The sequence below is a fragment of the Abrus precatorius genome, unplaced genomic scaffold (assembly GCF_003935025.1).
Source record: "Abrus precatorius isolate BTA unplaced genomic scaffold, Abrus_2018 Scaffold10, whole genome shotgun sequence".
Classification (NCBI taxonomy): domain Eukaryota; kingdom Viridiplantae; phylum Streptophyta; class Magnoliopsida; order Fabales; family Fabaceae; genus Abrus; species Abrus precatorius.
In genome coordinates, this window is record NW_020874292.1 from 34988485 (window position 1) to 35008542 (window position 20058).

The 20058-nt window shown below is 31.8% G+C and overlaps 3 protein-coding genes across 5 annotated transcripts; all 3 read right to left on the reverse strand.

Moving 5' to 3' along the window:
• Positions 1-398: 398 nt before the first annotated feature.
• On the reverse strand, positions 399-4335 carry LOC113847482 (uncharacterized methyltransferase At2g41040, chloroplastic). 3 transcript variants are annotated; one of them, XM_027476627.1, is made up of 8 exons: positions 4098-4335; positions 3524-3624; positions 3284-3424; positions 2869-2950; positions 2541-2734; positions 2301-2412; positions 1070-1174; positions 399-855 (listed from the first exon to the last, which is right to left on the reverse strand). In XM_027476627.1, exons 1-8 carry the CDS (start codon positions 4248-4250, stop codon positions 727-729), a joined length of 1017 nt encoding a protein of 338 aa, XP_027332428.1. In that variant the 5' UTR covers positions 4251-4335; the 3' UTR covers positions 399-726. The 3 variants fall into 3 exon arrangements, with proteins under 3 accessions (XP_027332428.1, XP_027332436.1, XP_027332445.1); XM_027476635.1 differs by having other exon boundaries at positions 501-855; positions 3524-3609; positions 4098-4319; XM_027476644.1 differs by having other exon boundaries at positions 501-871; positions 4098-4319.
• A 1471-nt stretch (positions 4336-5806) lies between these two features.
• Positions 5807-8104, reverse strand: LOC113852364 (probable flavin-containing monooxygenase 1). Its single transcript, XM_027482591.1, has 5 exons — positions 7667-8104; positions 7256-7493; positions 6983-7158; positions 6371-6729; positions 5807-6089 (listed from the first exon to the last, which is right to left on the reverse strand). The coding sequence occupies exons 1-5, from the start codon at positions 8102-8104 to the stop codon at positions 5807-5809; spliced, it is 1494 nt and encodes a 497-aa protein (XP_027338392.1).
• An 8615-nt stretch (positions 8105-16719) lies between these two features.
• On the reverse strand, positions 16720-19838 carry LOC113852795 (probable flavin-containing monooxygenase 1). The gene is made up of 5 exons (XM_027483166.1): positions 19364-19838; positions 18855-19092; positions 18238-18413; positions 17219-17574; positions 16720-17125 (listed from the first exon to the last, which is right to left on the reverse strand). Exons 1-5 carry the CDS (start codon positions 19814-19816, stop codon positions 16756-16758), a joined length of 1593 nt encoding a protein of 530 aa, XP_027338967.1. The 5' UTR covers positions 19817-19838; the 3' UTR covers positions 16720-16755.
• Positions 19839-20058: the final 220 nt, after the last annotated feature.

Consider the following 20058-nt stretch of genomic DNA (forward strand, 5'->3'; position numbering starts at 1 on the left):
ATTATTAAAACGGTGGTAAAGTATAAAACAAAGCTTCATTGAAGTTAATTAGACCAAGTTTAAGAAGAAGGACTTGAAGTCAGAAATAAACGAGTACAAATGTGTGCAGATGTGATGATATTCCTTGCCTTACCAAAGAGTCAACGCAACAACAGAGGGCTTAGACCTAACACGCAAGAATAATTGATAAAAGCATATCATGTGTCACAACACCACTAAAGAGAAACAGTTAAAAATAGTTCGGTTGAGTTACATGATCACATTTCAAGATAGCACTGAAGGCTTAGAAGTCACAAGTAATTGCCATATTTGTCTCAACTCTGCCTCCACATCCTTAACATGACCCTTACTATCCGAATTTCTCTTTTGGCACTTACACAGTATAATGTTTCTTATAAAATTTGTCAAAATTTGTATATATTGTTATGGCATGTTTGGACTCATGTTTAAATAATCATAGGTCCACGTTTATCTTGGTGCTACTAGTTGAAAATTCTACCATGAATCTACATTTACATGTTTTTTAACTTGTTACTAAACATATATTTGGAGATATATGATGCATTTCACAACCTGTGAACCTTCACAAGAAACTCAGGTTTTGACCTTTTCATTTCTGGTTTATTTACATTTCTTTACAGATGAAACAAATAATACAATAAATATGGAAGAAATTAATAAAATTTCAGTAGCAGAAACAATGCTATAAATGGATCAAACCTAGTTTTATGGCTTCTGAGCTGTAATCATAATAAAAGCCTGCTGAATTTTGCTTGAGTAATTGGTAAGACCACATGACGTGCAAAGATCTTTGATCTCTTCCTCTGTTAAATAGCCATAGCCTTGTGGAGTCCTCTACAAATCAATTGATCTTTAAATCAATTTGGGTGGGATTCAATGGAAACTAATTAAATTTTAGAGCAGGTATCACATTATGAATCCAGGAGATTATCATGTAGTCACTCCAATAGATAAGTCGTAGCATGCTCAATGAACATTCAGCATGAAAAATGTTGACACTTCAGATTAGAACGACAAAAGATTAAGGATAATTGTGATCAGAGTTTACCTCTCTGAAAGGCCGCATAAACCAGGGAGTTAATGAACTGTAACGCAGAAAAGTGCTTCCAACAAATATTCCACCACTTCTTAGTATCCGGGTGATTTCAGCAACCTATAGTGTTTATAGTGGGAGTGTCATTATGAAAATTACAAATTTCAAATAGTGTGAGATAGATATGTGGAAGAACATGCAAATTATATGGATTAGGTAAAAGTCAACCACATTGATAATAAAAGATGTGAAATCCATAATATAAGGAAATGACATCCCAAGAATTATTTGATAATTTCAGGGCAAATATAAATAGAATGAGGTTATGGGGACAGTATAAGAGATTTGAGGTAGGGCACTGACACAACTTCAGCACAATCACCTTTAGATTGCCGAGAAACTATTTGTCATGAAGCAATATACATTGCATATCCTCACAAGAATTAAATTCTCATTCAGAAGATATAGTACCAGTAACAACAGATTTCTTTGACTACAACAATTCTTTCTAATAGACGCACTAATTGACCAATAAAACTTTTTTTTTTTCAGTGCATCTGCATCAATACAAACATCTTTTTATTACTTCAGACGAACCAATTAAAACTTATGGCTTAAACATGTTTTTTATCTTTATATTTTCACTAGATTTTAATTTTAGTCCAAAATATTCTTTTTTAGTTTTAGTCCCTGATTTCCCTAAACTCAATACATTTGGTCCCTCAAACAAAAGTGACCCAACAAAAATTGACAAGTGGTACAAAAAATTGAAACGTGACAACCACCTCTTACTTAGTCACATCATCACTAGAGAAAAGTGTTAAATTTAGAAAAATTGGTGACTAAAACCAAATAAATTTAGAGGGACTAAAATTAAAATTTCATGAAACTGTACAGATCAAAAGCATATTTAAGCTAAAACTTATTTGTAACATAAGAATATGAATAAAATATATTAGTTCGAAGCTCACACGGTAACTGTACAAAAATTTGTACACATTAAGAAATAGAAATGCAGTATAACAGGATGTAGGAAGTAAAGTGCTACAATAACCAACCTAAACTATACATGGTACTTAAGCTTACAGAGACATGAATTGTTAATGAAGGCACATAGCCTACTTGTTTTGTACCAAGACTGGTTCAAGCATTTAATAGACATGGCCACACACAATGCCCCCAGTCATTTAAAGCGGTTTCCTCAACCCAAACATTCTGCTGTTCCTAGTACAAAGACAGCACTTACAGCATTAGAGGGAGATGGCCAGCAATGCAAAGCTGCAGCAGCATGAACAGCATCAACCGAACCTGATGAGAAGGGAAGCCTAGAAACATCTGCCCTTACAAGAGCAATATTACTGCAAACAATGAAATGAAATCGAATTCAGGGCATCCATGTCTCCTCGTACAAACAGAAAAACACTGAATCTTTTATTCTATAGCTGCAGTAAATTCAGAATCAAGTATAGGACAAGAAAAAGAATACGTGGTTGAAAGTGTGCCATCTTTCTGAATGAAATCAAAACACTGGCGAAGCATATTTTCAGAAAAATCTAGTGCAACAACTCCAGAATAGGCTCCAGATTTGGCGAATTTTCGGGAAAATAAACCACTACCACAGCTAACATCAACAAGAAGTCCACCTTTAGCAGGCTCAAAGAATTCTTGAGCCATTTTGAACTGCATTACAAAGAAAACATAATGATCTTAATACGCATTGCACCACCACCACTTTCTGGACAAGTACCATGAAACATGAAAAATATTTTTCAAGTATTCATATATCAATTTCTGTACAGGCAGTGGATGCATACCTCTTCATCAGGACCAGGAAAGCCACTTTGCCTGAAATTCTGACGCCAACCTCTTTCATATAAGAATGAAACAAGAGGACTCCTAATAAAGGTTTAGACACAAAGGAAAACATTCAGAATTTTACCAAATGATGGGGCAGGCAGAAAACTGAATTTGACTACAACTCGTGTCGCATGTTGAAACAATAACTCATATAAAAGTGGAAAAGGTAAAAAAGTCTTCTCTAATAAACAAATAATGGAATGATGGATATATAAGAAGATATTGTAGATAAACTGGTATGTGCTACATATGATAACAATTGCTCATCAAGTACATATATCTGACATGAATATATTATGTGGTATCAAGGGGTTATAACACATAACAATCTAATCCCATGAAATTGGAGTTTTATCTCCAAACTATTTATACCTGAAAAGCTCAGTCCGAGCTGGTTGGATTTCAGTGTAATCTCTCAATCCAGCAGTTACAGTCAGATCCAGATACGTGTCTTTGCTAGTGTATGACTTCTTACATCTCTGACACTTGAAACCAGACCTGTAGATTGCTGATCTGTAGTTTGGAAACCATTTAGTTAATTACTATGACACTTTATTTTAGACGCATACAAAATTAAAGAAACCCACCGTAATGCATATCTAGCTGACTTACAAGTTAAGGCCAGAAGGACCTTTTCTTATCAATGGTTCATAACACACTGGGCAAGCGAAGATATCCACTTCTCTTGCTTGATCCTGCTGTGTACATAAATCCTGAAGGAAAAATTAATAAAAATCCTCCCATAAGTTTGTCTATAGCCTTAATGCAAATTAATATTAGCAAAAGCAGATATAATTGTGCTGAATTTAGGGTATTACCAAACTTTAGCTTTTACAATTGAAATAACAGACAACATATAAAAAATGCTCCTCACACTGTTCATACAAATTCGGCCAAAATATATTTTAAAAGAAGAAACTTTACTATGATCCATTATAAGCGTGACAATGTCTTAAGGCTGTGTAACATCCAACCCTACAATTCATTATAATCATAATAGAAAAAAAAATCAATTATATTCGTAAGCTTAATGGCATGAAGCGAGCATGAAAATTATTATTATTATTATTATTATACAATGATCCTGCGAGTCTCAGCGACAATTTAAAAAGGTAAGTGTCATTGTTATGCTAAATAAGAAAAAAGAAAATGAATAGAAGGGACGGGGAAAGGGTGTGTACTATACCGGTTCCAAAGCAACTGCGGAGCTAGCACGAATGGTTCTTTGGGTTTGGGAGCGAGGGCGAAACTGGGATTTAGAAGAAAGGAGAGGGCATTTGAGTAATTGTACTTGATGCAGAGGACGAAGGAAGGGAGAGGTAGCGGTAGACATGGCCATTGTTATGGAGGAGAGAAACAGGGCAAGCACTGCTTTCTCCTTTCTACTCCCTCCAGAAACTTGTTGACTTGTGAGCCAGAAAAATAACAATAAAATAGTAAATCAGAGAAATCAAAATTAAAAATGTGTGAGATTGTGGTTTTTCCTTTTTTGGAGAGGGAAAATTACTTTTCTTAACACACCTTTTGAATTAGTTTATACCAGTTGTTTCATAAATAATTTTTTTAAAGTAAATATTAATTTCTTAACAATCAATCAATAATACAACAATAATTATAAATAATGCTTAAAAAAATGGAGAGAGATAATAAAAAGAAAGATAAGAAATAGTCGTGAAATATTCATAAAGTAATATATTTATATAATAAATATACATATTTTATTAAATTAATTTTTAAATAAATATTTATTAGAATTTAAATTTGAGATTAAAATTTGAATTAGAATAAATTTTTTTGAATAATTTGTTTGATTATATCTACTAGATAATTTAAAAGAAATAGCGAAGTGCATTTATTGCTCATAATTTTTTAAGTAATTTTTAATAATCTTAATGTACTTTTATCATTTGATAAGCTCTCAAAATTTATTATACAATGTGATCTTTCTTTAATAACTTCTTACTTTAAACTTACACAATTTACCTTTTGCAAAATATTTTGATGTTTTGTTTTAATTTAATACACTGTGCAACTCCTTTTTTTAATGTAACTTCATGTGCCTTCATAACCTAACTCTTTTACTTCTTCTATTTAATTATTTTTTAATTCAATCTTACATATAAAAACATATTAAATGTCTTGTTCTTATGTTCGCGAAAAACACTTAATTCTTTCGTAATTGTTTATATTATCAAAAATAATATGCATGTATCTATTACTTGTATAGAGAAAAAATACTAAAAAATAACGTTCTTTTTCTTTAACCAGTATAAATATTAGTGTTCCTTTTCTTTGCTTATTCTGCTTTATTAATTGGTTTATTTTGTGATTTTGTTCTGAAAAATACTGATTTTGTTTTTATTAAAATTTGGAATAGTGCAAGTGTTCTAATAAAGTAGAGTTTCCTATTCTAGAACGATCCTGTTAAACATTTTCCTTAGGGTATATATTTTTAAATACTAAAAATTAATAAATTCTTGAATTAGGGTGAGCCCACAAATTTTGATCCATGACCCATGAACATTCAAGAACCCTAATAAATGCTTTGTCATAGCTCAATAATGACTATAGGAATAACTCCTTATAAAAAATGCAGATTTAGATGAAGAATTAAAAAAAAGGTTATTTCTCTTAAAACAATTTATTATATGTTTAATTAATAAAACTAATTAACATATTATTAAAAGAATAAATACAACTATTCAGATGTAAGATCAACGCATACTTATATTTTAAAATAAATTTAACAGACTCTAATACAGAAATTAACAAGCTGTGCAAGTAACACTACATGGTGGGGAGTAAAAGACAGAGATATAATTGAAGAAGTTCTATGCATTATCCTTTAAAATTCTCATTTACCTAAGACCCACGTAATCAAAGGGTCCATATGGTTCAAACTCTTGGGTTCTGCTTCATGTCTTTACACAACTGATCCTGATACCAAATTCCACAACTAGCAATGCATGATTTCCAGTAATATCTTCCACCATATTGTTTCATATTGTCTTCCCACAATTTCACATTCTTTTCCATATCTCTTATACTTGGCAGCTCAATGTTTCCATCCAAGAAATGCACTAACCACTGGCATTTCATTTCCGACCCACAAATATTTGATAGGCTCTCAGCATATCCTATCATTGCCAACTGTGGGATCCGAGGGTGAATTATTTGTCTGAATTGGCAAAACATAGATAACTTTAGAATCTTCATATAATCAAATCATATGTTTAATAAAAACTTGAATCACGGTGCTGCAAGAGACAGTATTTTTTTGTCCTTGACTTGATTATATCCTGTAATCGAGTTTGTTTTCTATTTCACAAAATTATTTTCACTCTTAATAAAATCATAGTTATTAACTTTAATTTTAATTGAAAAACAATATACTAAGTTTTTCAGATGATAAATTACATGTTATGAAAGTAAAATAGACAAAACCAAACCATGACTGACCTGTAGAGAGGAACTGTTGAGCTTGCTGACCCAATGATGTGATTTTGAAAGATTGGAGATTTGAATATGCTTTTGAGTTTTTGATCACCTTTGTATCCTGTGGCAAGAATCACAACATCTGTTTCCACGGGTTTAGCTTCTCCATCAATCATTACACCTTCTCTGCAGAAGCTAAAGCTTTGTGATTTCTTTATAACAATGGATCCTTCTTCGAGTTTGTCAAAAAAATTATCAGGAAGCACGGCAATCAGACATGACGAAACATCTTGAAGAAAACTGTGATTAGGTACCAATCCATACTTTTTCAGTGGTAGCTTCCATTTTAGAGCAGTTTCAACAAGTTTAGAAATTCCCCATCTCTGTAAGTTTAGAGTGAAAGTAAATATGAACAATATTTTCCTTACTTTTAAATAAAAAAATATTTGCAACACATTCTTTATTATTTAATAAAATTTAATAAAAAAAAAAAATCCTAGTCTTATTATTAATTGAACTATAATAAATTTTGACAAATAGTTGATAATATTGGTGAGGGTGTTTTCTTCACACTTACTATTATTATCAGTATCAATATTGTAGATATATGTGAGACAATTTGTTAGTGTTTGTTACCAATGGGGAAAGCAAAGTTGCCACAAGGCCAAGTAAGAAGGGTTCTCCAGGCTTGTGAATCAAAAGCTCCGCAAAACGATTAAGGTATAAGAATCCAACAATAACACCCCAAAAGTTCATATCTGGAAGAAACCAATGCGCGGTCCTTTGGATGATTGTGCAAGGATATTTGACTCCTACAAGAGTTATCAATGAGTTGAAAAATAAAGGAATGGCACAAGGGAAGGAAACTCATAATTTTGTGAAGGAAACTTTGAACGAAAAAATTCTCACCGTTTGCATTTGCACATTCAGCTGCTACATCAAGAGCAGATTTCTGTGAGCCTATGATTGTAACTCTCTTTCTTTTGATCAATTCAGCAGCAGCCTCATTCTCCAAAGCAGAGTAGTCCATGGAATGCATTACTTTCCCTTTGAAAACTGCTGGGCCTTGTCCCGGTGGGAACTCAGGAATGTTAGGAAAGCCACTATATTTCCCAATGCAAAGAATAACAAACTCAGCCTTGTGCACCTGCTCATATAAATGTTCAATTTGGTGTATATAGTATACATATTGCCACTATAAAGTTTAAAATTTATGCAAACATTGGTCCGTGCACTCACACACACATAAATACATGCCAAGTTCTTGGTATTATTAAATGAAAGCTGACCAAAGTAAAAAAAGAAACTATAAATACATACTTGCATGGAGAAATTCTTGGTATCTTGCACAGCAATATGCCAAGTTCCCTTAGAGCAAAATGGCCTACCTGTACCACCCCATAATTCCCATGACTTCATTTCTTCGTTAGACTCACCAACATAGTCTATATCAATGACTTTGGAGTTGAATCTAATGTATGGAATGATGGAAAAATGTTCAGCATAAGAGTTGAGATATTCTAGCACTTGCTTGCTACTTGGATTGTCTTCTTTTACTGAAGAAGGCCATGGAAAATCTGAAAAGTGGTACGTTTGTTTGTTGTTTTGGAGCTTGGTGGACTCCATAGTATGTCTCCATTGTCCTCCTACTCCTTCCTCAACTTCAAAAACAATTGGATTGAAACCCATCTCTAGAACGTATTTGCAGGCAATTAGGCCACTGGTTCCTGCCCCGATAATTGCAACCCTTCTTTCCATTTCAGCTTTGGAGACAACAATTGCTAGCAATTCTTTGATCCAATGGTGAAAGATTGAGGGCCGTTGTATTTTCAAACAAATGCATTAGAACCAAATTAATAATAAAATAAGATTTGTCTTGTAGACTGATATCGTTTCTGAAAATTCAAAATTTTAGATATGTTCTCTGCAGAGACGTGTGTCATTTTGTTATGGACAACGACGATTATACCACTTAATTGAAAAAGGAAAAGTGAAAAAGGTAAGAAGTGGCGTGACAGTAAGAGATACACAAGTACAGAAAGGCAAAGATAATTTGAAATGTACAAATATCATTATTAGTTTTTTACATAGTTTTGATCAGTTTATTCAAGTCGTTCAATGAACGGAACAATTTAGAAGTTACGTTTTAAATATAAAAATATGTTTTTCATTCTAAGATTTAAATAGTAATATTACAAGCCTGTTTTGCGGCTGTTCTCTGGTCAAAATATAAATAAACAGAATCCAAAAGTCTTGTTCTTCATCAAGTGTTGATATACTGCTTTTCCACGGCTCATGATATTAGCCTAATACCTCCAATGGTGACTAAAGTTTCCTATACTTTTATCGTTGAAAAGATCAAGGTAAAAGACTTATATTCTATTTAACCTGTTCAATATTAAGAAAACAAGATCTTAATTGGGTATTATCAAGATATATAATGATATTACACATTCTTTAAAGAAGCACAAGCAAGTTATTCTTCTATCCTCGCACACTTTGAGAGTAGCGAGAAGAGTAACGTACGGTGAAAATTAGATTTCAAGAAATCTATCCTTAATTGGGTTAACTTATAACTATGCTAGTAAAAAATTTAGGTTGAGTGTTTGTAAGGATTATTTTTCATTCTTCAATATAGTTAATTAGATAAAAGACGATTTTATCATCATTATTTAGTTAACATATCTATGAAATAAATAAAATTTCAAAATTTAGAAGATCAATCAAAATTTTATATTTTTAATTTGTTATTAAGTGAAAAACAACTTGTGATATTTTCACGTTTTTTTTATTAATTATTTTGCATGATCGTAAGAAATATTATTAAATGAAAAATATATATACTATTGTTACATAATTATGGAATAATAGTATAATTTGAACGAGTGATTAGTCATATAAGTAAAAATTAATTCATGAAAAGATAAACGAGAAAAATATAAAAAGTTCATAAGTGACACTAAAGCCACTAGCCCATTCATAATTTATTTTTTTGTGTGTTTGTTTGTTTCATTGATCTTTTACTTCTCTTTCGTCTTATTTTATATTTTTTTATTATAATTTATAATCTCATGAACTCTTTGTTAGTTTTAATAGTTAAAGTCTTAAGTCTTAAATAATCTCTTTTACTATATGCTACTTGTTTGTTTCTTGATCCATGATTTTCTTGGTTGGTTGACTACACCAAAAGTTATCTTTCTTTGAGGTTCCACACAATACTTTTTCCTAGTTTAAACCACAAACAATTGTGATACAGACAAAAAATACAACTGCTGGACATTTGCGTTTGTAGACATACAACTGCTGGACCCAGACAATCACAAAACCAAAATGCATTTGAGAGACGAAGAACCAAATTGCAAAACTAAAAAGTGAGAAACCGTATTCCATCTTACCTAACTAGAGTAAGCAACGTGAATGAGGAAGACGAAGAACACCCAAAATATGAAGCACTTACGTTGGAGTAAGGAACGAGAGAACAAGAGATATGGAGACCCAAATCCTTGAGAGGGTAACGAGAATGAGTGTCAAACCAAGCGTGGTGTGGTATAGTGACAGTGGTACTGCATATGTACATGTGCATGCAGCGAGGCTACTGAAAATTGAGAGTGAGAGTGACATGCCACAAGGCTGTAAGTAAAGGAAAGCAACAAAAATTTTGCTGTTGATTAGAGGAACCACAAAGAAAAGTGAGCTGGGACAATCGTCAGTGGTGAGAAGAAACCAGAGAAAGAGTTAGGCTTTTGTTTGTCGTTGTGTATACTTTTGAACTGTAAAGAAAAAGCTTCCCTTACTACTCTCAGCAGTTCATTGTTAAAACTGCAAAAAATGTTTGTCTTCTTTCTACATTTCTCTTTATATTCATTTTTTGAATCCCTCTTTTTATGGTTATGAATAAAATCGTTAACAATTTAAGGTAATTCTAATATCTTTCCTTCTTTTATAAAAAATGTGTTAGTTTGAAAGCATTATTTTTACATAAACAATTTAAAATTGAAACTGAGCAGTTGATCATAGTAGTTGAAAAATAGATAGTTAAGATTAAAGTTTAAAAAGGTTAACAAATACAGAGAGAAATTATGAGTGAGGCAGATGAAAGGAGATAATAACGTAAAACTAAAATTTTATTCTGAAAGGGCATTAATATTTGATATAGATATGTTTATGAGCTAATTATAAAAGGTGACCATTTTATAACATCACTTTAGCACACAACTAATGCAAATACACTGTATGCTCAATATGTAAAAAGTTGTTGTTTTATGATATCAGTTCAGCACACAACCGATACAAATCTAATGCAACAGTAAATTGTAAAGGGTGTGCATCTTATGACATCATTTCATCACACAACCAATGCAAATATGCTTATAACTTAATTATTAATTCACCAAACAACCAATGCAAATATGCTTATGACTTAATTATTAAAGGTCCCTGATTGTTGGTCTCAGTTGAGCAAAAAACTGATGTAAATGTCTGTAACACATTTGTTATACTCTGTCCACGATTTAACATCTTTTAACTATCGAATCGTTATAAAAACTATCCAATTTTTATTATTTTCACGTTTGTGACCTACACAACTAATTTCATTGTAGTCATACAACCACCCCGTTATTGATGGAGACTAAAAACACAACTCATTACATTTTGTACTATTGCACAGTATACAACCATTTTACATATGCTATCCAAATATATATTTTTAATATACACTACATGGCACGTGGAATGAAAATTTTTTATATTATATATGACCATAACCTTTCATTCGAGTTCACAAGATTTTAACTTCCATAAGGATTTACATTTTATTGTTTTGTTTTATTAGGTTTGTTAACTACAACCCAACATTCAATAATTTGAGTTGTTCATTCAATTTACAAATGTTGATATTAACAATATAACTATACGTGTCTCTACCATCGATAATAATCAATCCATGCATATTAAAACTAATGCATACACAAAATGAATATTGTACTTGAACGATGAAGAGTACAAATTCCTATGTAAATGCCAATGTCTTTGAAATATTCTCACACATGCATTTTTCAGTAATGTCCTTCGAACTACATCCTAATTTACGACAATCTAATAAACAACACAAAATATTATATTGTTATTCTTCAACTGCAAATAACCACATTCAATATTCTTCCTTGTGCTTTTTCTACACAACGTGCAATAACTGTCAAGGAAGGTGGACGATTGTGGGCAATTTCTTTGAACTGTCTGTTAGCTGAAACATCATGCTCATATTAAACATAAAACAAATAAATCTAAATCCACTATAGCAACTTTGTATGAAATTACATTGATGTCCTTCATTATCAAAATCGGTTTGATGGACATCTGCCTTGATTGTTGCAGTTGAAACATTACTTTTTTTTCACATCAGTCTTCACCTCCACCAGATGTACAATATACAATTGACTATTTTTAAAATACTTTGCCACTATACTCATTGACTTTCTACAGGACCGATATTGCAACTTATTTCTTCCAAAACATTACAGTCTACATCAAATTTTTATTCTAACTGATATACATAGTATATGACCTATAAAGGCTTTCCTAAATACTTCGCCACTATTTGTACTGCATTTTTGCTTAATTGATGTTCAAAATTATTTCTTTCAAAATATTACAATCTACATCAAATGTTTAATCTAACCGATGTACATAGTATACGACCCATAAAAATATCCCTACATTCTACATTGAATCTTCAGAACTCCATGTTATTTTTCTCTTTAACTTTATTTTATTCATCCCTAATATGAAATAGACTTGCATAAAGGACCTTTTTAATTTCAGATAATGCAACCCATAAACTCTCCACACCCATTCATAAAAAATTGTATACCAAAATTATAACTTATTGTAATATTTTTAAAGACAACAATTTTGCACATTTTAAATGCTTTATGGTGCTTAATTGCGTAGTGGCCGGTGGAGTCTACAATACACACTGAACAAATGGGTACAAAATAACAAAAGTTAGAATTCAACATAGCACAAATACGAATGTTTACATTAAATTACCAATTTCTCCTTTTATAATGTAACTTATATGATTGGTTACCTCTCTTCCATTTTGGACCATTGAATTTTTATCAATGATTCACAATGTTTTAACGCTTTTTAAAAAGATATATATCCTTTTTACAAAAAAAGAGAGGATATTAGAATTACCCAACAATTCATGTTATTATCACTTTTCATTTTTGTCACATATTCATTTCTTTTTACTTAAGGTGGTCCTTTTGGCTCTAATTTTTGTGTGAAAAAAAATACTCTTTATACATGGCTTATGTGGGAGAAGGAAAGGAGAAAAGTTTTGTTTATATTTAACTATGTTGAGATCCTAAAAATCCTTCTAATAACATGTTTTTAAGTTTTTTATAATTTACAAATTTTAGATTAACCTTCTTTTTTTACCTTTCAAACCTCTTTTCTTCTTCTTCTAAACTTTAAGCCTTAAAGTCTAAAACAATAGAATTTCTTGTCAAGTCCATTCCATATTTGAAGAATTAATAGTTGCTATATTAACACTTTAATCTAATACAAATAATAGGCTTTCTAATTTTGGTTCAATTTCATCAAACATACATATGTTCTATTTATTGAAAATGACGAGATTACTCCCAGCTAGAGGTGTCCATCGAATCGGGTAAACCAACGAACCTGATAATACAAATCGAAGAACGATCCAAACCAATATTTAACGGGTCTGATTCGATTCAAACTGATCAAACTCAAAGTGGTTTGATTCGGATAACGGGTGACACTGTGTCAACTTGATCATTCAAACATATACTCAATTAACTGATGAATACTACTTAGTAGTAAATCACGTGACCCACATAGTCGATGCTTGAGGCCGATACTTGACAAGACACGCAGGTCTAGTTTGAAGCAGTGAAGTGTGAGGCAATGAAACAAGCACCCATCATCTTTTTACTCATTATCAAATTCAAATCTCTCAAAATATCTTTGCCCCTTCATCTGTGTCCTACTCCTATATTTTTACATTATATTTGTTTGTTTTCTTTTGGAAAAACTTGCAAACATTGGATCCATGGATTATGCCACAGTAAAATTAATATAATATTAAGTACATGTTACGGTAATCCTCCATTGTCCCTTCCAAACCTGTAGACAACTTGGGCTTCTCCAATCTCTACCATTGATTCCTCCATTAAACCATTTTTTCAGTTCTCTCACAAACTCATTCATCCCTTTTTCCCTTTCCAATTCATAAAATCTCTAAATTTCGTATTCTCTTTGTATCTTACTAACCTACACGACATTTGCTACTCTGCAATAATGTGGTTTATCCCTTCTTTCTCCACCAGATCCACATCATGGCTTTTAGACTGCCACCATCATTGATCAAAACTAACCCTGGAGGACGACCGGCCGTTAATTAGTTGTGTTGTTCCTTTACAATTCAACTTGCATTTCTCTCACTTCTGCATCTTATATCTAAATCGAGGTAAGTGTATGTGCAATTTTTTCTCTGCTTTTTTTATTTTCAATTTTTCTCTGTTTATGCTTATGGTTTTGCAGCCCACAAATGGCAAATAACAATGAAGTTGTTAAGAGTGCCCCAACTAATTCTAGTGGCATGGAACTACAGCAAGGTGGTCTAAAGACTCCATTGTTGCAAGAAGCTTCATCACAAGGACAAGGGACTCCTACACAACATGAGGCTTCCATGCAAACACAAGGACCTGAGGTATTGAAAAGAAAACCTAGTAGACCGCCATCCAATGCTTGGGCACATTTCACTAGACAAAATGATAAGGCCATTTGTAATTATTGCCAAAAGTTATATGCATCTACTAGTTCTACCCATGGAACTTGAATAAGCATGTTTTGTTTTGTCCGAAAAATCCAAATAGGATAGTTGATAAGAGACAAAAAATACTTGCACTTGAAAAGGAGAGTGAAGATGCCTCTACTATTACTTTTAAACTTGTTGATTTTAATAAAGATCGAACTTGGGTAGCACTTGCTAGGATGATAATTATGGATGAGCAACCTTGTAAGTTTGTTAAGAGTCACGGATTTAGAGAATTTATGCTTGAGGCTCAATCGGGATTCAAAATTCCTTCTTGTCAAACTATTGCTAGAGATTGCATGCTAATGTTTGAATCAGAAAAGAAGAAGTTGAAAGCTTTATTGGCTAAGAATGACCAAATGGTTTCACTTATGACTGGTTGTTGGACTTCAATTCAAAACATGAATTATATTTGTATGACTGCTCATTATATTGATACTGGATGGGAATTGAACAAAAAGATATTGAGCTTTGGGTTGATTACTGACCATAAAGGTGACACCATAGGTAAACACCTAGAGAAATACTTGAAAGATTGGAGGATTTCAAAGATTTGTTGTGTAACTGTTGATAATACAAGTGCTACCAACTTGGCTATTTCATATTTATATAGGGGCATGAGTGATTAGAATGATAGAACTTTATTAAATGGAGAGTACATGCATATGAGATGTAGTGCCCATATTTTGAACTTAATTATTGGTAATGGTTTGAAAGAAATTGATATTTCAATTGCTAGAATTAGAGTTGCATGTAAGTTTATTAAGGGATCTTCGCTTAGATTGGCTACTTTAAAAGGTGTGCTCAAGAGGCAAATATACCTAGTCAAGCATTATTAATTGTTGGTTGGCTATTTCGCTTAGAAGTTGCTGAAAAATATGAGAAAGCATTTAGTCAACTAGAGTATGATGATCCTGCCTATTTAATAAATATTGAGAGTGAAGGGAGGTGTCCTAATAGTGATGATTGGACTCGTGCATGCATGTTTGTGAAGTTTCTAAAAATTTTCTTTGATGTAATTCTTTCCTTTTCTGGATTATTGCATGTTACATCTAATGCTTTCTTCCATAAGTTGAAAGATATTCAAAAAACATTGAATAAGTGAAGGCAAAGTAATGATATTGTATTACAAAGGATGACAAAATGTACAAGTCAAGTTTAGCAAATATTGGGAGAGTGACATTATAAATTATCTCTTATTTGTGGTTGTTTTTCTTGTTCTTCGCTATAAGCTTGAGTACCTTAAGTTTTGTTTTAAGCGGATGTATTGTGCAAAATGTAATGAATTGATAAAAAAAACTTGACGGACCTCATCAATAAATTGGTTGAACTTTATATGGCGTAGTATCCTATTGATGAATCTAGTAGTGTTGCCTCTCAGTTTAATCTTAATATTGGCAATGATGATAATGATGATGATGATGCATGGGAGGATGAATTTAGAATGAATGTGAAACAAAAAAAAGAAGCAAGGTCAAGTGAAAATGAATGAGATAGAGAGGTACTTGGAGGATGATGTTGAAAACAATGCTCCCAGATTTGATATTTTGCAATGGTGGAAATCGAAGTCCTCAATAAAATATTATGTTCTTTCTCATATGGCTAGAGATATATTGGCTATTCCAGTGTCTATTGTATCCTCTGAGTCAACATTTAACACAGGAGGTCAAACTCTTAACCTATTTCATAGTTATTTAAATCTCACAATTGTTGAAGCTTTGATTTGTACCCAAAATTGGATAAAAGCTAGCAAGAAAGTTGATTTACGGATTGAAATGGATCAACTTTTGATGCTTGGAGAAAGTACTAAACTTGTTAATTTTTTAATCTATATCTTCAACGTTCTATATTTATTTCATTTTGAACTAATTTTTTTCTCTTTTTATGTTTGTGTTTAAATTATTTTGGCTTTAAAAATACTTAAGCCTGAAGCATCTACAAACGTTCAAGTTCAAAGTTATATTTAGATATATAATTACTTGATGAATTCTAATATTTCTTTAATTAGTTACTATATGCTAACTAAGTGTTTATATTATTGTAGAGTGGTGAAGAGTCAAGAGTAGATAAAGAAATGAAGATAAAAAAATAAAGAATAAATATTTATATTATTATAGTGTTTGAATTATTTTAATTTTAGAGGTTTCTTACACTTATTTTGAACTTAATTTTTTTGTTTTAAATTGAGACTTATTTTGAATTTGTATTGGAATGTTGTGTAATTATGTTAAAATTATTTATTAAGAATTATTCGAATGAAAAAAAAATTATTTTTTAAATTTTTTTTATTTTAAGTTATTTAATTGGATAGAGCCAATTCGTTGATATCTGATTTGGATTAGTTTGGATTTTTAAATTTTTTTCACAAATTCTTTTGATTGGTTTGGGTGATTTTTTTCTTCCAAACCCAAAATAAACCGGCCCATGGACACCTATATACCCAGCAACAAGAATTTATGTAATTTGCAATTTTAAAAAACACATAACCTCAGGGGCCTCCAATTTACCCGAGCCCAATGAAACAAAGAATCAACATCAAATCATAGATTTTAATGAATTATATCCCTTCAAATACTCGTTTACGTGTAAGACCCGCGTAATCAGTTGGCCCATATGGTTCAAAAAGCTCCGCGAAAAGGGCTTTTTTCCTTCTAGGGTTACGTTTCATGTCTTTGCACAAGTGATCGTGATACCAGATGCTACAATTAGCAATGCACGATTTGAAATAATATCTTCCAGCATATTGTTTCATACTGTCTTCCCACAATTTCACATCCTTTTCCATCTCTCTTATACTTGGCAGCTCAATGTTCCCATCCAAAAACACTGCCAGCCATTGGCATTTCATTTCCGAGCTAAAAATATTTGATAGGCCCTCGTCGTATCCTATGATTGCTAGTTGCGGGATCCGAGGGGGAATGATCTGTCTGAAGTGATGCAACACATTCTAGTTATTGTTATGATAATAAATAGCATGCTATGCAAGAAATTTAAAATATGGACCAAAACGCTAGACTGACCTATAGAGGGGAACTGTTGACCTTAACCCAAGGATGTGATTTTGGAAAATTGGGGATTTGAATATGGTTTTGAGCTTTTGGTCACCTTTGTATCCTGTGGCAAGGATTACAACATCTGTTTCAAGGCGCTTAGCTGCTTCATCAATGATTACACCTTTTTTGCAGAAGCTAAAGCTTTGTGATTTCTTTATAAGGATGGATCCTTCTTTCAGCTTATCAAAAAAGTCATCAGGAAACACCCCAATCTGACATGAGGAGACGTCTTGAAGAAAGCTCTGTTTGGGTACCAATCCATACTTCTTCAATGGCAGCGTCCATTTTAGGGCGGTTTCAGCAAGTTTAGATATTCCCCATCTCTGATAGTTCAAAATTAAGGCATACTATATATAAATGACTTATGTGAAAGTTTGATTGCATTTCTCTTTTAAAAATTTAATATGTATATTTGGATGATAAAAATAAATTGACTGTAATTATTCCTTTTTAATTAATAAACTTTTAAGAGGTTAGAGAACAGTGATAATATAATAAAAGACGATTAATCAATATAAATGTAACTATGTTAAAATATTAGAAAATAAATTAATAAGTTAATAAATTATAAGTGATTCATAGAATTAAAAATATATTTTACTTAATATAAATTTGCATACTCGTGTCTATGTATCATCATATCGTCTCCATACTAACGGTATCCACAGTATTCATGCAATATAGTTTATACTTTTCTTCGCTTTTAAATGAACAGAAAATATATGCTAAATCCCTTTCAATTTATGTTATCCAATATACCCTCATTTACTGATATATTATCTAAACTTTTAAATAATTTTCATTTAAAATATTATAAAATTCTTTTCACAAAGATGCTTTTGTCAGTAAAATTTATTTTTTCATGATAATAATATTAATATAATTAATAATTTTACCAGATACCGTTACTTTAGTGAAGAAAGAAAACGAGACAAAAAAAAAACAAAAAAAAACAGGTGGACACTACAAAATTTGAATGATGTTACCATGGGTGAAAGGAAAGTGGCCACAAGGCTAAGGAGGAGGGATTCTCCTGGCTTGTGAACCAGAAGCTCCGAGAAACGATTAAGGTAGAAGAATCCAACAAAAATGCCCCATTTGTTCAAATCTGGAAAATACCAGTGCGCAGTCCTTTGGAGGATAGTGCAGGGATGTGTCATTCCTGCAAAAGTGTTTGATGATTTGAAAGGGAAAGGCTTCAAATTTATAATACTTTCAAAAATACAGTTTAATTAATCATTTATATTATACGAGAGTTTATATCAAATATTTAACTGTAAATTTTTTGAAATATGTTTAAAAGAATTAATAAAAATAAATTTCATAAACTCTTCTAAATGATACTGTGATAAAAAAATTTGAATAAATTAGAAGTTCACAAAATATTATCAGTTTTTATTGTATATCTTTAGTATTAATCTGTTATTCATTTTCTATTTTAAAATATCTATACAAGAAATAATAAAATTATTATTATTTCTACTTTCACTATTTTTCATGTGAATATTAAAGATTAAAATAAAATAAGATAACAAGTTTATGATTAAAAACAAAAAGTATATTTCTGAAATTAAGCATCCACTTTAACTGTGAGAGTTCTCACCATTTACATCTGCACACTCGGCCGCTATGTCAAGACCAGATTTCTGTGATCCCACTACAGTAACTCTCTTTCCTTTGATCAATTCAGCTGCACTTTCGTTGTCCAACATAGAGTAATCCATGGAGTGCATAACCTTCCCTTTAAAAGCTTCTGGGCCTTGTCCGGCTGGAAACTCAGGAATGTTTGGAAAGCCACTATATTTCCCAATGCAAAGAACAACAAACTCAACCTTGTGCACCTGCTCATATAAATTTGTCACTATACAGTATGTACTACTTTAGAGCATAAACAAAAGGTAAACTTGCTCATATTATGAAGTAAAATCTGGCCAAATTGAAGGTAATTAAAGAAACTGCAAGACTTATATTTCTAGGTTCATTTTTTTAAACACATCATTTATTAAACTTTTTAAAGTTTTTTTTATCTCTCTCTTATTCTACCCATTCCGCACCGTAAAATTGGGTGTTTAATTAGCTTATCATTTTTTAAGAAACAATATATGTACGTACCCCTGTGGAGAAAGTCTTGGTGTCTTGCACAGTAACATGCCAAGTTCCCTTAGAGCCAAAGGGTCTGCCATTACCACCCCATAATTCCCATGAGTTAATTTCTTCGTTAGATTCACCCACATAATCTATATCAGTGACTTTGGAGTTGAATCTGATGTAATGTGTGAGAGAAAAATGTTGAGCATAGGAGTTAAGATAATCTAGCACTTGCTGGCTATTTGGGATGTCTTCTTTCACTGAGGAAGGCCATGGAAAATCTGAAAACTGGAAGGCTAGTTTGTGGTTTTGGAGTTTGGTAGATTTTGTAGTGTGTCGCCATAGTCCTCCTATGCCATCCTCAATGTCAAAGACAATTGGATTAAAACCCATTTCTAGAACGTATCTGCAGGCCAGAAGGCCACTGATTCCTGCTCCAACAATTGCAACCCTTCTTTCCATTTCAGCTATGGACATGAAAAGTTGCAGTACTCTTAGCTCAGATTGTCAAATAATATACTGAGTAATAGTTTAAGAAAAATGATTGGTTCGCACTTAACGTTCAAAGGTTGGGTGTTAAATCGGTGGAGGAGGAGAAAGAGAGAGAGAAAAGAAGAGAAAGAAAATAAAAAATATAATAAATGATGTCATAGAAAAATAAATAAAAGAAAGAGATAAGGAATAATGAATAATGAATATATAAAATAGTGATAGTTTAA

Bases quoted from the DNA above. Each gene is read 5' to 3' on its own strand.
- LOC113847482 (XM_027476627.1), bottom strand. From the start codon at position 4,250: ATGGCCATGTCTACCGCTACCTCTCCCTTCCTTCGTCCTCTGCATCAA. The intron at 2,735-2,868 runs GTATGCATCCAC...TTTGTAATGCAG, and splicing joins TTCCTGGTCCTGATGAAGAG to TTCAAAATGGCTCAAGAATT. The intron at 856-1,069 runs GTAAACTCTGAT...ATTGATTTGTAG, and splicing joins TTATGCGGCCTTTCAGAGAG to AGGACTCCACAAGGCTATGG.
- LOC113852364 (XM_027482591.1), bottom strand. From the start codon at position 8,104: ATGGAAAGAAGGGTTGCAATTATCGGGGCAGGAACCAGTGGCCTAATT. The intron at 7,494-7,666 runs GTATGTATTTAT...TTATATGAGCAG, and splicing joins CCAAGAATTTCTCCATGCAA to GTGCACAAGGCTGAGTTTGT. The intron at 7,159-7,255 runs GTGAGAATTTTT...TAACTCTTGTAG, and splicing joins TGAATGTGCAAATGCAAACG to GAGTCAAATATCCTTGCACA.
- LOC113852795 (XM_027483166.1), bottom strand. From the start codon at position 19,816: ATGTCCATAGCTGAAATGGAAAGAAGGGTTGCAATTGTTGGAGCAGGA. The intron at 19,093-19,363 runs GTACGTACATAT...TTATATGAGCAG, and splicing joins CCAAGACTTTCTCCACAGGG to GTGCACAAGGTTGAGTTTGT. The intron at 17,575-18,237 runs GTAACATCATTC...TTGAACTATCAG, and splicing joins CCACTTTCCTTTCACCCATG to AGATGGGGAATATCTAAACT.